The sequence below is a fragment of the Choristoneura fumiferana genome, chromosome 9, assembly GCF_025370935.1.
Source record: "Choristoneura fumiferana chromosome 9, NRCan_CFum_1, whole genome shotgun sequence".
Classification (NCBI taxonomy): domain Eukaryota; kingdom Metazoa; phylum Arthropoda; class Insecta; order Lepidoptera; family Tortricidae; genus Choristoneura; species Choristoneura fumiferana.
In genome coordinates, this window is record NC_133480.1 from 17,336,121 (window position 1) to 17,354,453 (window position 18,333).

General features: G+C 42.7%; 2 protein-coding genes across 2 annotated transcripts; both read left to right on the forward strand.

Moving 5' to 3' along the window:
* The first annotated feature begins 151 nt into the window (after positions 1–151).
* Positions 152–994, forward strand: LOC141431527 (uncharacterized). The gene has a single exon (XM_074092713.1). It carries the CDS (start codon positions 152–154, stop codon positions 992–994), a length of 843 nt encoding a protein of 280 aa, XP_073948814.1.
* Positions 995–1,761: 767 nt separating this feature from the next.
* Positions 1,762–5,073, forward strand: LOC141431529 (uncharacterized). The gene has a single exon (XM_074092714.1). The coding sequence runs from the start codon at positions 1,813–1,815 to the stop codon at positions 5,071–5,073; it is 3,261 nt and encodes a 1,086-aa protein (XP_073948815.1). The 5' UTR covers positions 1,762–1,812.
* Positions 5,074–18,333: the final 13,260 nt, after the last annotated feature.

An 18,333-nucleotide genomic window follows, 5' to 3' on the forward strand; every position in this document is an offset into this window, starting at 1 on the left:
TGGCTAGCCTTTAAAAGGCGTATGAAGAATCGACGGATGTGTGCCATTTTAGCCACAAAGAAACCTCTGGAGACTAAGGAAGTGTCTTCGTGGACCTGCAAAAGAGGCAGTCTCAGCTCTGCTAATCAGTGCGACTTCGCCTGAACGATTGATGGAAACATTAGAGCTACGATTTGGTGATCCAGACTGCATAATATCCAGGCTCATGCAAGACATTAAGAGATTGCAACCTGTGTCCCTAGAATATCAGAAGGATATCGTCCCATTTTCTGTTAAGGTGCAGAACTTTGTGGAAGCTGTGAGAGCAGTGGGACGCGACGAATACTTACAGGGCATGAGCGTTGTGTCGTTAATTTTGTCGAAACTTCCAACTGTTTTAATTTCAAAGTGGTCAGACTACAGTTTCCCCTTGATAAAGGCTGGGTTGAAGTCACGTTTGGAGATATTAGCCGACTTCTTACACACCGAAGCTGTACGCATATCTACTACTGCTAATATTCATACCATGAGCTACCGCGTCGACCAGAACAAATATAGACAGCACGACAACAACACCCGATCGCAAACCGTTCTACTACAACAACACGATCAACCGAACGAGAAGTGCCAGTTTTGCCGTGGAGCGAAACATAAGTTGTCAGAGTGTAAGCAATTCAAAAAGGCGCTTCGTAAAACACGATGGCAGTATGTCAAACGCCATGGCATTTGCTACAAGTGCCTAGACTCGCGTCACAATAGAGAAACTTGCCCTGCACCTGTATGCGATAAAGATAACTGTGGCCAAGCGCATCATAAATTGCTACACTTCATAAGCAGCGACGTGCGCCGAGCGAATATGCACACCGAGCCATCCACCGAGCAGCGCGCCGAGCCGCGCGCCGAGCCGCGCGCCGAGCCCCGAGACGTGCCGGTGCTGCTGGCCGCGCTGCGGCCCCGCCCGCGGCCCCGCGCGCCGTCGCGGCCGCCGCCCCTGCGGAAGTCGTCGCAAATGTGAACGCGAGCGAATATAAAGTGTTGCTAAAAGTTGTTCCTATTCGTATTTATACATCTGACGGACAAACAATAAACACTAGTGCTCTACTCGACGACGGCTCGACGGTGACCATGATCAGTGCCGACTTGGCGGCGCGCGCCGGGCTGCGCGGCCACCGAGAGACAATGCGCGTTTGCGGGCCTTGGAGCGACAACGCCATACGGTGTGAAAGTACAGTATTGAATATTGAACTCTCGGGTATGGACAATAAGACTTATAATATTAAAGCACGTAGTGTTACCGAGCTATCTTTACCGATTCAAAACTTAAGTATTGTCGACTGTAGTAAATATCCCTATTTAGGAAACATTAAAAATCAAATGTGTAACGCCGATGTCAAACCCGAAGTCTTAATAGGTCAAGACAACTATAGTTTATTGTTACCATTGCAAATAGTGTTGGGCAGTACAGGCGAGCCGTCCGCTACTCTCACCCCATTAGGTGGTGCATTCACGGGAACGTGAGTGTCCCTCGCGCGGGGGCGAGCGCGGGCGCGGTCACGCAGACGGCGCTGCTGGTGGGGCCGGGCCCCGCGGAAGCGCGCGCGCGCTCCGCGACCTGCACGACGAGGTGCGCCGTTCGTTCGCAGTGGACTCCATCGGAGTGGCAGGTAAGCCGCGGCAAAACAGGGACGATGTGAGCGCCGTTGAACAGCTCGAGCAGACGGCGACGCTTGTTGACGGGCGCTGGCACGTCGGCCTGCCCTGGCGGGACCCGATTGCTCGATGCCGGACTCGTATCCGAACGCGCTCAAGAGGCTGAACGGAATCGAAAGGAAAATGCAAAAGGACACCGGATACGCTCAGAGGTACGCCGAACGCGTGGATCATTTATTTGTAAATTCCTTTGCCAGGGAGCTACAGGACACTCGACGCACCGACAGGACGTGGTATTTGCCACATTTTGGCGTAGATAATGTCAATAAAAAAAAGCTGCGCTTGGTCTTCGACGCCGCAGATACGACTGAAGGTTTGTGTCTTAACGATTATCTGCATAAGGGTCCGGATCTACTCTGCTCGCTATTTGGAATTATGCTGCGTTTTAGAGAAAATAAAGTAGCTGTAACGGGAGACATTAAAGACATGTTCCTCAGGGTAAAGATCCAACCACAAGACCAAAACGCACTTCGATTTCTGTGGCGAGACAACCCTACTGGCCCAGTGAAAACTTATGTAATGACATCCCTAATATTCGGCGCAAAATGTTCTCCGTTCGTTGCGCAATTCATTAAAAACAAAAATGCATTGCGCTACGAGTCGTCGTCGCCGGCCGCCGTAGATGCTGTAGTCAATTCTCATTACATGGATGACTACATCCAGAGCCTGCCCGACGAGGCCACGGCCGTCCAGATGGTACGGGACGTCACCAACATACACAAGGAGGGCGGGTTCGAGATCCGCAACTGGACCAGCAACAGCCTTGCTGTCCTAAACAGTATACCGGAAGAAACTTTAGGTACTGCAGCCGTACGATTCAAAATTGACCAGCAGTATGAAGGTGAGCGCACGCTTGGTTTGTTGTGGTACCCAGGTACGGACGAGTTGGGGTTCGATGTCTCGTTAAAACGTATTCCTGATTGCATAATTCAACACAAGCAAAGGCCGACAAAAAGAATAATGCTTCGTGTTATAATGTCAATATTTGACGTTTTTGGGTTTTTGTCGCCCTTTATAATCCAAGGTCGGATTATGCTCCAGGATACGTGGCGTTTAGATATCGGATGGGATAACGAAATCCCAAATGATATTTACAAGAAATGGTGTGAGTGGATCGAACTCCTTAAAATTATAAATAAAATACGTGTGCCTAGGTATTATTATAGTGCGAGCGAGATGGAGAATAAACTGGTCGCTGACGGCGCGAGCGCCTTCCCGCAGCCCTCTGCTACGAGCGCTACGACGCAGCCGCGCGTAGACGCCTACGCCGCCGGCGAAACTAGTGCTACGAAGCCCGCCGCGCGCTCACCGACACCGCTGCCTGCTGCGAATGCTAAAAGTAAAAATGCAAGTTATATGAACTTAGAATTACACGTGTTTAGTGATGCCGCAGTTAAAGCAATGAGCGCGGTCGCTTATTGGCGCTGGTACGACGAAGGTGAAATTAAAATAGCATTTGTAGCCAGTAAGTGTAGGGTTGCGCCTGTTAAGTCCCTGACAGTGCCTCGCTTAGAGTTGCAAGCGGCGTTATTAGCGGCACGGTTGGCTGACGCTATTCAGAAGGCACATAAGCTGGACGTCGCGCGGCGTTACTTTTGGTGCGACTCGACCACCGTGTTGCATTGGTTGAACAACAGCTCCCGCAACTACAAGGCATTCGAAGCAAATCGACTAGGCGAGATCGATGACCTTACTAGTGTATCGGAATGGAGATATGTCCCCACTAAATTGAATGTGGCCGATATAGCTACCAGGGAGGTATTTGACTACAATTTATTTTTAAATGACTGGTTTAAGGGTCCTCAATTTTTATATTCGGATGAACGCTATTGGCCAGTAAATTTCTTAGAGCCTGAAAGTAAAGAGGTATTTTCTGGGTATGTAAATACAATCGAATTAAAGGGGTCAGAATTACCTGTACCTAACCCTGATCGATTTTCATCCTGGTTGCGGCTGCTGAGGTCCACTGCTGCTGTCCTAAAATTTATAGGTAAGTGTAGGAAACTTACCTGCGTTGACGACGACTGCGCAAGCATGGATCGCGCCGAGCGGCTACTGCTGCGGCACGCACAGGCGGAGAGCTTCGGTAAGGAGATCGCTGAAATAAAAAGGAATAAAATGATATCGCGGGATAGTAGGCTACTCACCTTGTCGCCCTATCTAGATCAAGATGGTCTCCTGCGTGTCGGCGGCCGCATTGATGCTGCTCCGGAAGTCGCCCTGGAAACGAAAAGACCGTTCATTCTCGACGGGTCACATCCGACGACGAGGCTGCTGGTGCGGCACTACCACGTGAAGGCAGCGCACGGTCAGCCCGAGTCCATCGTCAACGACCTGAAACAGAAATATTGGGTAATTAGATTAAGACCGACTGTTAAGTATGTTGCATCCCGTTGCATGCTTTGTAGATTGAGAAAGGCTAAGCCGCAGATTCCAAGAATGGGTGACTTACCAGAAGCGCGCATGGCTCATCACCAGAGGCCGTTCACCTTTTGCGGAGTGGATCTGTTCGGCCCCATGGAGGTCGTTGTGGGTAGGCGTCGCGAGAAAAGGTATGGAGTTCTCTTCACTTGTCTTACGGTTCGCGCTATTCACGTCGAAATAGTGCACTCACTTACTTCAGACGCACTTATAATGGCTCTTCGTAGAATGGCGTCTAGACGCGGCTGGCCTCGATTTGTCTATTCAGACAACGGCACTAACCTGCGAGCTGCTGACAAAGAACTTAAAAAGTCCATGGAGGAGATAGATAATGAGGCAGTGAAGACTGAAGCTGTCAATAATGGCGCACAATGGACCTTTATCCCGCCCTGCAGCCCCCATTGGGGGGGGGCGTGGGAGCGCCTTATTAGAAGTGTCAAGACCGCCCTACGCGTGATACTAAAGGAACGTGCACCCAGAGACGAGGTCTTGGCTACACTGCTCACCGAGGTAGAAGGTATCGTTAATGGCCGACCTCTTACTCACGTCTCTGTAGAGCCCGGTAGTTCTGAGGCACTTACGCCTAATCATTTTTTAATAGGATCCTCATCGAATTTGCCGCCAGCTGGTATGTTTAACGACTCTGATTTGAGTTTGAGAAAGAGGTGGAGAACGGCCCAGAGGTTAGCCGACATGTACTGGAAGAGATGGCTGAAGGAGTTTCTGCCACAACTGCTGCCGAGAAAGAGGTGGCAGCAGGAGCAGAGGTCTCTCCGTCCTGGTGATCTTGTGCTGGTCGTGGACCCCGACTCCCCACGCAATGTCTGGCAACGAGGTAAAATTTCGAAGGTTTTTCCAGGAAGAGACGGGCGAACGAGAGTCGTCGAGATCTCTACTCAAAGCGGCACGCTGCGCCGGTCAGCGTCTCGCGTCGCTCCCCTGCCTTTGGTAGAAGAGTGCTAAAGCACTTGCCCTATGTTTACAGTGTGCGCCAGCTTTGAAAACGTCGCCGTCAGCGAGTGTTTTTGTTCTAAAATGTCAGGCCTACCGAGCGCCGCTTCCTAAAATTGTGATAAATCGGGCTAGATAAATAGGTACTTTAATATCTTAGGAGTGTTCAGTTAGTGTTATAGCTATCTTCATTACAACCAGTGCACCATATCGTACACTGTCTTTGCCAGTACTCTGTCACGTCTAGACATAGACACCGGCGCCATCTCTGTCAGACACAAGAAAGCGTGACTAAATATCTGATAGACTTTATTTCCAGGGCCGATAGGACGTCTCAGATATTTTTGCGCACGGCCCTGACAGATATTTATTAATGTGGGTGACGTACGGTCAGCACAAAGCCTTTGTATTTTTAAATAAGGAAGTACCATTACCAGTACCGGAGACCAGTCCAGTTCTTCATAACCAACAGCTAAGTACTTTAGACGTAAAAGGGTCAAAATACCACAAAACGGAACTTATCACGCTATTATTACACAAGTAATAATGACCCCAAAATTCTGTCCACGGAACGTCATTTTTAATCAAGAATGGTACGTGAAGCGGTTGAAATAAAAAGCATAAGAATTTCAACCGGGACGATGGGTATAAGCTTTCATCTTCGTGGAATCCTGTTATAATGAGTGTCGGCGTCGGGATGAATGTTCGGAGGGACGATCGGACGTTGTTAGTGTTGTGTGTCGGTGTGATAGGGTGACTAATAAAAGTGAACAAGTGCGGGTAGTTCGTGATACGAGTGCCGGCACTATTAGTGCAGGTAGTTCGAAGAACTCGCGCCTAGGCAGACTTGACACCTCACATTTCAGTCTACTCGTGACCACGCAACTGTAACGTTGCCGAAACGTCGAGGTAAATATTACTTGTGTAAATAATAGCGTGATAAGTCCCGTTTATGGTATTTTGACTATGAGTGAGAATCACGAAAGTTTAAAATGTTATACGTAAAAGGGTAACAACCAAACATTTAACCTTCTCATTTATAACATTATTATAAGTAAGATTTTCATTTTTACCATCTAATGCGAATACCGTGTGTGGCCTATAACAGGGGCAAATAATTAAAACTCCTCAAACTCAACAACATTACTTCAGCGACTTTTAAAAATAATTCGTTTTATAATTTTTTATTACACTTCGGCCCACCGCCTCCAGCTTTATAAGGCGCAGGTTCGCCCACATATGGAATACTGCTCTCATCTGTGGGCAGGGGGCTCCCAGTACCAGCTTCTCCCTCTGGACCGCATACAACGGAGAGCGACTCGAATAGTCGGCTGCCAACGAGTTTCCGATCGACTTGACTCTTTGGCGCTGCGTAGAGATGTAGCTTCACTGTGCATCCTCTATCGCATGTACAACGGGGAGTGCTCCGAGGAGTTATTCGGGTTGATCCCTGCCGCATCCTTTTCGCCACCGACCTACGCGACAACACTTCCATCCTCACCATTTAGATGTTGGCGGTCCTCTACTGTGCGTTTTTCCAGAAATTTCCTGCCTCGCACAGCAAAACTCTGGAATGAGCTATCGCCTGCGGTATTCCCGGACCGCTATGACCTTCAAGTTTTCAAGAAAAGAGCGTACTCCTACCTTAAAGGCCGGCAACGCACTTGTGACTCTTCTGGTGTTGCAGGTGTCCATGGGCGACGGTAATCGCTTACCATCAGGCGATCCGCCTGCTCGTTTGCCCCCTATACCATAAAAAAAACACTTAGAGCTGGAAAGAAAGTATTCCAGTTTTCATAAAATATTTACTGATGGATCAAGTGTGGCGATAAGTTAGGAGTAGCATTTTTTGATCCTATTTGTAATAAAAAGGCACAATTTAAAATCTCTCACGGGTTATCAATTATGTCTGCAGAGCTTTGTGCTATTTATGAGGCCTTGTCGTATGTTCATGTATTAGGTTATCATAACATAGTGATTTTAACCGACAGCAAAAGTGCGATTCAACATATAGCTCGTTGTACGTCGGGGAAGCGTTGTTCTTCTACGGCTTACAGAATTTTGGAACTGATTTATTCCTTCCAAAATTCTGGCAAGTGTTTAAAAATTCAGTGGATCCCTTCACATATTGGCTTAGTAGGCAACGAGGAAGCTGATCGACTAGCCGCGTCTGCTGTTAGTGAAGGAACAGAGACCGTGATTGCTCCTGAATTTTCTGAGGTAATTTTGCGTTATAAGAACAAATGTCATGACCTCTGGAAAGAGCATTTCGACAGCCGGTCTCAGTTCAAGGGTATTTGGTATAGGACAATGCAGTCTGAGCCTCCTCGTGTACCTTGGTTTGATTCTGTTAGTCTCTCCAGAGCAAAAGTTATTTGTGCGCATAGACTTCGATCTGGTCATGTTCCTTTAAATAAGTTTGCGCATTTAATGAGAAAGGCAGAGTCTCCAAATTGTATTGAGTGCGATGTCGTTGAAGATGTTTACCACTTATTAATGGAGTGTGTAAGGACTCGAGCCAAGAGGAATATGTTTTACTCAATTTGGAATGTCAATATCTTAAATGTTGGTATTTTCCAAGCCATATTGTCGGAGCCTTGGTCGCAGGCTGCTAGATTTGTATACGGATTTTTAGATAAGTGAGTACAGATTTGTGTAGGCATTTGTTCCGAGTTCTGTGTAAAAGAATCCGTGCGCAGGTTTGCCACCCTGTGGCAGGGGATCGGTGGTAGGTATGGTTTGGAGGACATGTCAGTCCCTCTTGGCACGAGTTGTTAGGTACTCATTTAAATCTTATAGCTGTTGTTGTGTTTTTTATAGTCAAGGCCTTTGGGAACTGACATGTTCATTATCGTTTGATCAAAGTTCCATAATAATAAAGATTAAAAAAAAAAAAAAGTTTATTCGAAGAAGCAATGTAAAGCAAAATGTTTGATGTTTGTAGCGTGACAGGCGACGTCAGTTGGGTTCTAGGATGGCGTACATTGAATTTACGATTAGGTTTGTTAGAAAAAAAAACAAAAGTTAAGTTTTGATTTTAATTAAGTGGGACCATGATGATCCAATTACCAGTGATCTATAGAGCTTTCTGTTTTAATATTATCCCCGTTCTGGGCTAAACACATTGTATGTATACCATACCATGCCGTGGTGGCTTAGTGGTTTGACCTATCGCCTCTCAAGCAGAGGTTCGTGGGTTCAAACCCCGGCCCGCACCCGTGAGTTTTTCTAAATTCATGTGCGAAATTACATTTGAAATTTACCACGAGCTTTACGGTGAAGGAAAACATCGTGAGGAAACCTGCACAAACCTGTGAAGTAATTCAGTGGTATGTGTGAAGTTCCCGATCCGCACTGGGCCCGCGTGGGAACTACGGCCCAAGCCCTCTCATTCTGAGAGGAGGCCTGTGCCCAGCAGTGAGACGTAAATAGGCTGGGATGATGATACCATGTTTATTTAAAACAGCACTAAAATCGATATTCTCACTGAATAAAATATACCGCTTCATAAACTGCGAAATGAACTAAAAACCACATACTCGATCAACCACTAGCACTTGCACTTTCCGTATGCTTTATTGAACACATCAATTCTCCAAGACAAACCAAAAAACCACCGTATAAATTAGAGCTTAACGCTTCTATGAACTGCAAAATGTGTACCAAGTTAGGAGTGCAGCTATTGGATTTAATACTGTGCTTTAAGTGTTGGTGTTAGAGTGCTATTATTTAAACTTAGGCTGAGGATGAAGCTGGTTATTGGAGTAGGCGACAGCAGTGCCCATATTGGCTGGTATGGGAAGCGGAGTGTGAATGCTTTCCCGGTTCTTATTAGTTTTCTGTATAATTAGATGGAGTTTTACGATGCCTATTGGGTGGAAAGCGAAATATATGTCGTCATTAGGGCCCGGAATTTTGCGTGCGGCTATTAACAGATTGTAGGGAGAGAGCACCGCTTTTTATCGATGTTATCGACAAATCGTCAGTTTTTTTTTATGTTTCTGTTAAATAAAACCTCAAACTTTCCGATGATACGTACAGTCGAACCTCTTGCTCTGAGAGGAGGCCTGTGCCCAGCAGTGGACGTATATAGCTGGGATGATGATGATGTACAGTCGAACAAATTGAAGACCCAGGCAGGGTGGAACCTTTGTGTTACTAATGTCATGTTGACATCTCATACTTTTGTCTAGGAAATCATAGTGAAATTGATTATAGAAAGGTTACGCCCGGGTCATGATTCAATTTGTTCGACTGTACTTTTGTCAGCGTTCAATGATGAAAAAAGTTCGAAATATCGGAAAGTTTAATCCGTTTAAATTGCCTTATTGAAATCACTATAACTACGAATACATATTAGATATATATATAAGAGTTTTTTTTTATTCGACTGGAGGGCAAACGAGCAAGTGTGTCTCCTGATGGTAAGAGATCACCACCGCCCATAAACATCTGCAACACCGTATTGCGGATGCGTTGCCAACCTAGAGGCCTAAGATGGGATACCTCAAGTGCCAGTAATTTCACCGGCTGTCTTACTCTCCACGCCGAAACACAACAGTTTAAGCACTGATGCTTCACGGCAGGATTAGCGAGCAAGATGGTGGTAGCAATCCGGGCGGACCTTGCACAAGGTCCTATGTACCACCTGCAAAGTTGATAACCTAAGTAGGTATTTGCTTGTAAGTGGTATTTTATTTATAGATAAATTAAACGCAAAATTCCGGGCCTTAGTCATCATCATCATATCAACTGTGACATCTACACTGCTGGACATAGGTCTCACGCATAAACCTCCAGTTGCTTCGGTTGGAAGTGGCTTGCATCCACCGTGAATCGCGGCTTTATCCAGGGCGTCCGTCAATCTCGTTAGTGGTCTTCCTACGCTGCGCTTACGATACGAGGTCTCCATTCGAGATTCATTATGATGTGTTCCGAACTCACTGAATAGTTGCTGATCTTATAACAAGCTTTTATTTAGTTTCACCTGTCCCGTTATCTGTCTGCCTGTCTGTAATCAAATCTTGCAAGTTCAATTAGACCAACTTCCAGCTGTCGGATTGACTTGAAATTTGGCATACTTGTTTATGTAAATTGCGTAACAATACAGTAATCTGGTAGTAACATCCTGGTAGTCCGGCCAGGATCGTCTCCACCAGAAGAAACTCTTCAACAGTTAATGACATTGACTTGAAATTAGGTATGCAAATGTAGTTTGGGTGACAATATAAGTACGGTCAATAAATAGTACAGTCAGCAAAAAAAATCTTGTATTAAAAAATATTTTTTTTACCAAAAACTTATATTCATGCCAAATTTTATGTTCTGGTCATTATTAACCTTAATCTAGTGTAATGAATTGGTTAAAACGTAATGCTGCTCCGATAGATTGAGCACCTCACCCGCTACGACCACATTGCACCACACACACAGTATATATGTCGGCGGCCGATCGTAAAATCCGCCAGATCACGAAATTCCTAGGCATATCGTGAAATGCCGCCATTTCATGAATTGGCTAAGGGACATCCGCCATATCGTTCAAAACTAACCGTTTAGCGATTCGCCTAGTGACGTTTAGGCAGATCATGAAATTCCTAGGCATATCATGAAGCGCCGCCATTTCATGATTTGGCCAGTTTAGGCAGATCATGAAATTCCTAGGCATATCATGAAACGCCGCCATATCGGTTCTGGCACTTCGCCGGCCGCTGCCGCGGCACGCTCGCTTCGCTCGCTCGGCTCGTGCGTCGTGATCACAATTAATACTAACCACTCCTCGCTTCGCTCGTCGTACCTAAATTTTTCTATATAAATAAAATAAAAACTAGTGAATACTTTATTTACCAACAAAATACTAACCTCTAAAATACGGGCAGACGCCATGATTTTTTCACATTGTGCACAGAATTCGTTTGATTCACATAAAAAGAACGGAGCTGATGTTCAAAAGCTTCTTTTGCACTTCTATTTTGAATTCAATCACTATTTTCGGTTTAAAGATCATTTTGTTGCGACGCCGACATTTTCACGCGCTAAACAAACACGGCCGGTCAGCTGGTCACGGCCGCCATTGCATACGCAGCGCCACCAGTGGCCAAATAAGAAACTATTTTACGATGTGCCCGGTATAGAGCTAGGAATATCGACGAATGCGTTGCTCTAATCGATCTGCTGTATTATTTCTCAGGCACATCGTGATATGCCTGGCCAACGTTTAGGCATATCATGAAATGGCGGCGTTTCACGATATGCCTAGGAATTTCGTGATCTGGCGGATTTTACGATCGGCCGCCGACATATAGATGGCAGCCAATCGTTGTTCTCCAGGTTGCAGAGTTTTAATACCACTCGCCCCCTTCAGGCCCTTTTCAGGGGAGAACTGTAACAAGCAGACAAATTATTAAACCAGCACCGGCTGACAACTTTCAACTAAAAATTTACTTTTCACCTTGACAGCTGGTTATTTCGGCGAGTTGATTGACCTTTTCAACTTTGCAGCTTTATGTTTTTGTTGGAGACTTAGTTCAGCGACCCGAAATAATGTGAACTCTGAAGCTCTATCTTTGACTTGTCTCATCGGAATCCAATTTAATTTATTTGCAATACCGTTACAACTGTTGCCAGTAAAACAAGTTAAATAGGATTGGATTGGTACCGCTGCACTGTAGTCCGAAATCATATTTTTTTTTTGGGTTACTTGCCCAAAGGATGTCCAACAGGATCCTATAGGTAACTGATTCTCGTTTTTCTCTCTGTCCGTATGTTACAGCGCTATAACTTTTTAACTGCATATTTGAAACATAAAGTCAACCCATAAAGCAAGTTCAACATTCTATGGCACACATATTTAAACCGCAATTTTGACTGACTCCAAAACAAGATTAAACTGCTATTGACTTGAAATTGTACAGGTACTTAAGTATCTCTGATATTAATAAAATCGATGTTAATATAACAACTTCAGCAAAAATAAAACATCTAGCCATTGAAAACGAAATTGATAAAAAAATTACTTTGTAACTACTGAAACGACAGAAAAAGTTTTCATTTCCAAAATGCAAGTTTCTCTCGATTGAACTGTTATTGGAGTGTCATTTCCAATCCGAAAGTATTTTTTAGATAACTAACCGTATCGCGGCAGAGCACCACTGTGCGAATGAATGAACGATCTATTCATTCATTGGATTAACGAAGCTCGCATCGTTCAATACGAGGCGATTGGCAAACATTATGAGTTTCATTTATTCTTATTTCAATCGGTATAAATTGCTTTGAGGGCCACAAGGAGTTAAAAAAGTTAAAAAACGGGCTGTTTGAATAAAAACTTTTAGAGATGGTATTGTTTTAAACTTTTTTAAATACTTATCTATTTTAAATACTAGACTTAACTACCCACGGCTTCGCACGCGTAAACGTTTAGATCTGACAGGTGAATTAAAAAACCGAAATTGTACTAAATTTCCATGGGAATTTTCAAAAATTACATCCTGGTTTTCATTAACGTTGCATCTTAAGTAACTGTTCCAAATTTCTAACTGACTCTAAAGCCTAGTCGTCGAAATTTTGAGATTTTATCCTGATCTCGTAGAAATATCGGGCAAAAAACAGCGTTTGTGTTATTCCACATCTCACCACATTACATTCAAATCTGTCCAGCCGTTACAGAGTAACAAACGTACACGTACACAAACTTTTGCATTTATAATATTTACTAAATAGTAGCATGGTATGATGCTTATCTCTGACTACAATAGCATCTAATGGAACCAAAATGTGACCTAAGATGGTGCTTGCTTTAGCAGGTTGAATAATGAAGGAAGAGAAAATATGCTTTACTTGTGGTTAACCTTAGAAAGAAGCTAGCATAGAGTATACAGTGCTAGTGGAAATTAAATAAACTCCTACAATTTTGATGCACACTGCGAAACAGTCTGTACAAACTGAAAGCAAACCTACTGCACTTCGCGCGCAGACCAACTATGACCAAAAATCCACCGCAGAATCGTAGGAAAAAATAAAAAAAACAGTTACACCCGTTATCTGAATATTATGTTCCAAATAAACCAACACCACCCGAATTTCTCATTAATGTCAAAACATACAAAAAGCTGTTTATATTTTAACATCCACCAATAAACGTTGACCTTTCAGCACTTCCAGATCCCTTTCAATTCGGAGACCTTTCAGTCATTGTGCAAAGCGGGAAGGCTCATTTTATCCTGGTGCTGAGGTTATTACTCTTCATCAAGTACATGTCGGGCATGTCACGCGAAACGCTAGTGCTGAAAGTCCTTACTCCATCCGTTTTTATTTGCGGCACGTCTTTTTGCAATTATCTAGATATTATTGATGGGTTACACAGCGTATTGGCCGCGATGGATCGCTTGTATGGAAGCAAAATATGGGTATTTTTGACAAATCAATATGTCATATAAATATGGAGTGAAATTTAATTGTAGGATTGTAGCTTCGTCCGTGTGCGATTGGTTGGACAGCTCACGTTTTATGTGCTTCCGTGGAAATACGTACAGTCGCGTTTATAAACTTGTGAGCAAAAATTTTATCAAAAATATCTGAAAATGCTTCTACGCCGTTAACAATAGTCGTGTACAGATATTTTTGATCAAATTTTTGCTCACAAGCTTATGAACTCGACTGTACATGGACAGCTGTTTAGGCTGCGTTCCACCCTCTGGTGGTGATGTGCAAGAATGCGTTACGAGTCAAAGTCAAATCAAATTCAAAGTCAAAGTCAAAGTATCTTTATTAAATTTAGGCTACAACAAGCATTTATTAATGTCAAAAAAAACTACCACCACCGAGTAATAATGTTTGTCATGAACCAATAGAAACGCTTCATTAACCGTATCGGGCAAAAATATGTTCTTTGTATCGAAAAGTACGAGACTGCCCACTAGCACGTTTCGGTAACCAACTGTCGTCGTCGCGTGTCATGTATGCGTTTGACATTCCGTTTGACACTCCGTCGACACGATCCTATTACGGTCATGACATGATACGGTGTAGGTAGAGACCAAACGTAGTCCCGGTCTCATTTGAAAACTAGGCAACAGAAATAGATGAAATTTTGTAAGTATGGACTAGACGTAATTATCAATTATCTATGCCTGTGGTTTTTCAGATTTTCATATAAATGTGTAATATCAGAATTACAGGAGCTCAAAATCTACCAAAATAAAGATGTCAACTTTACACAAGAATTACAGAATAATAAAGCATTTTTACAAAAATCGAAAACCACAGGCATAGAAAATATAATTATAAAAAAAAAAAAACCAAAATTCTTCCGCCCAATCTTGAAAGCCTACAGCTATCTCGATATAAATTACTTACGTCGTTGCGGAAGGCATGAGGGACGGCTGCGAGCGCATATGTCACGAGCGATAAAGACAGCAATATCCCAAACGAATACCTTACGCGGCCGCGCGGCCGGCAGGGAAACTTCTCTAAACCTATCCTCGCCTAGCGTACCTATTCCTGGCATATTGGTTCATGTCAAACATATTCCCCCCATGGCATCTTCGGGCAACTCTGGTGGAAACGTAGCTTATGACTGTGTGACACTGATTATTGTATATGTAGAGTCATGCACGATGACGCGTGCCGTGGTTCTTATTACAAGTACATTAATGTCTAATTTTGCGTCTTCGTGGATGGCACTAGGTTTATCTGATTAATCATGAATTTTGGAAAGATAAAAGCAGTTGCCATGTAGTTTAGTGGTAGATGTGAGGATTAATAATAAGGGAAATGAAATATATTAGTAAAAAAATAAGAAAAACAATTTTGAACTTCTCTGTTTAAAGACAGTAAAAAATACAGCGTGTATTTTTCATACTACCTTAAACTGTTACCAGACGAAGATTTAAGTGCTGTGAACCGATATCTAAACAAATTGCTAATTTACAATTAACTAACAGAGCATAATTCATTTTTAAAATATTTTCGAGCAGCAATGTAATGCGTACAATAATTTGATACGAGAGAGAAGCGTTCTGTGACAGCTGTCACGTCAACAAGTGCGGCGTTTTGAATAAAAACATAGTAGTATCGCGTAGTGATACATTGAGTGCTAATTAATTTTGTATGGAAAATAATATTTTTTTTACTAAAACCTCGTAATAAAATGTGATTATTAGGGCCTTCGCTAACTGCCCTTAAAGTTTGAGGTAGTATCAAAAATACACGCTGTATATCTAGTTGTGTGAATAATTAAGTGAATGTTTAGTATGTTATAAATATTTCTGAACAAATAAAACACTAGGTACATTAAATTCAAGACTTTTTTGATCTTGTTACTGCGTAGGCTTAAATTATCGATGGTGGAAGTCTCAATTGACGTAAGGGACAAAATGCTACTTTTCAGGAGAGCGAAAGAAGTTTTTGGTAATTTTCAAACACTCACAGCATTGTTAATGTTTAACTTAGCAGAACGTTATAATTACGAAATCTTGAATTTTCTTGCTTTTCAACGTGAAACTATAGACATTTTCGTAAAAAGCTTAATAAGAAAATAGCTGTCCCTTACGCCCGTGATAACGGTGTCATAGCCCCTTACACCCATAAACCGTAAATAAATAAATAATGTAGTAACCGATTTTGGTCTTATAGGACATTTTATATTTTATTTGCTACATATTTGGACGTAAGTTCCTGTAGAAAAATAAAAAAAATGGTGAATTAACTCAAAGAAACCACTTTAATTATTTAAAATAACGCGCAAAAGCCATAATTTTGTACGTCCCCTTAAAAATATGTAATTTGTAACATTTTCTTTAAATGGACATTATAAGTTAAAAGTTAAATAAAACTCAAATAAATTTTTATACGTTTTAAACTTCGTGATTCTCACTCATAGTCAAAGTACCACCAACGGGACTTATCACGCTAACACACACGAGTAATATTTACCTCGACGTTTCGGCAACATTGCAGTTGCCGTGGTCACGAGTGGACTGAAGTGTGGGGTGTCAAGTCTGCCTAGCAGCGCGAGTCCTTCGAACTACCCGCACTTGATCACTAATAGTACCAGCACTCGTATCACGAACTACCCGCAATTGGTGATTTTTATTTGTCACCCCTCACACCGATTCACAACACTCATCCTGACGTCGACACTTATTAATAACAGGATTCCACGAAGATGAAAGCTTATATCCATCGTCCCGGTTGACATTTTATGCTTTTTATTTCAACTGCTTCACGTACCATTCTTGAGTAGAAATGACGTTCCGTGGACAGAATTTTGGGATTGTGAAGCTCAATCCAGTGGTTTGGTCCTGACTCCAACAAATGCTCGGCTATGGCTGACTTGTTTGTTTATAGCTGAGAGGGGCAAGGAAGATATTGCAGCTGTTAAAAAATCGCCAAGTAAATAAGTTTTTATCCCGGAAATAGCATAGTTCCGGGGGTAGCGATAAACGAACTGATGATGTTGTTGATGACGATGATGATGAAATGATTTTCACTACACCACTGGCGTACTAACTCTGCTTGCTTGCATTATTGCTTACATGCTTGCTTGCTTGCTTGCATGCTTGCTTGCATGTTTGATTGCATGCTTGCTTGCACTATTTCTTGCACATTTGGGAGTATTCTTGCTTGATTTTTTGTTTGCATGCATGCTTGCCTTCTGGCTTCACGCTTGCTTGCATGCATGCTTGCACTATTTATGCTTCCTCTAACACACTGATTGCAGCTGTGAGGGAGTGGGACGCCAGCCCGCTTCATGAGCGCTGGAGGAGATACCATAGACCTGTCATCGCGGGATCGGGGTAACCCGCGATGTTCATCTAACCCAGGCCGATAAAATTGCATGTTTGTTGATTTGATTGACAAATTACATGCTCACTTGCAAGCCTGCTTAGGTGGTTGCTTACATGCTTGCTTGCTTGCTTGCTTGCTTGCATGCTTGCTTGCATGCTTTCTTGCACGCTTGCTTGCACTATTTCTTGCACATTTGGGAGTATGCTTGCTTGAGTTGTTGTTTCAATCACTACAAGTTCTAAAACCCATCTGTTTTGATGCCTCCTACGACCTAACATTAACAAGGTATTTTAATGAACTAAAAGAAGCAAGCTAGGTATTTTAATTTAAGTTACACCCATAAAGTAACCTCAATTTTTAAATGTCTGTTTGTTACTGTCCTTACGACCAACAATTTACTCTAGTTTTAGCTTTTGATGTCCCTTACGCCATAAGAGTATTCCTTATTTTATAAGTTGCTGTTGTTTAATGCCCCTTACGACGTACCAATTACACTTTTTTTTAAATGTCTGTTTGCTACTGCCCCTTACGACGACAATTTACTCTAGCTCTTGCTTTTTATACCCTTACGCCATAAAAGTATTTATTATTTTATAAATTGCTGTTTTTTAATGTCCCTTACGACGTTCCGATTATACCATTTTAACCCTCAACATACATAATTAATTATACAGGCCAATTATTATTATGTATGCATCATCATCTCGGCCTATATACGTCCCACTGCTGGGCACAGGCTTCCTTTATTAGGATCTGTCAGGACAGCTTAATAAACAAAGTAGCTAAGAGAAATTTACCTCACACCTTGACTGAAATTCCATTACGGAAATGTTAGCTCGACGTCAAGCCATTAGGGGATCCATCAACTTAATCTTCTTTTTTTTGTTGCTTTTGGCATCTTATAAAAAAATACGCGCGTTGACAAAAAACAAACGTAGGCAATCAAATACGTCCTCCGTGTTTGAACGTGTCTGACACGACTGACCGAATGTGCAATGCGCAAACGCTCGGCGCGTGGAAGGTAGGTAGACGCGTTAGTATTTTGATGTTAGGTACAAGAAATAGGTACAGGCGGTAAGGTTCGCCAACAACTTCTTGCTTTTTTATCTTATTCGTTATAAAATGTTGGGGTGTAAAGGGCAATGAAACAATAATTGACCCATACGCCCTTTATTATATTTGTTGGTTTTTTTTTAACGACATGAGCCGAGTCGTAAAGGACATATGAGACTGCCACAGCCCCTTACGACCCAAATATTAAAATAATACATTTACGCCATTTTTCAGCTCAATATTTTATATCAGTCCTTAAGCTATTTTATTTTAAAATAATAAATGTTGATAACAGCAAAAGTAAGGGGCGTATCGTAACTTGAATACTACCAATCGACAGAGAAAAAACTCTAATTTTCTATGTTTAAAAGTGATTTTCGGTATTTTGTCCTTACGCCAATTGAGACTTCCACCATCGATATAAGTACT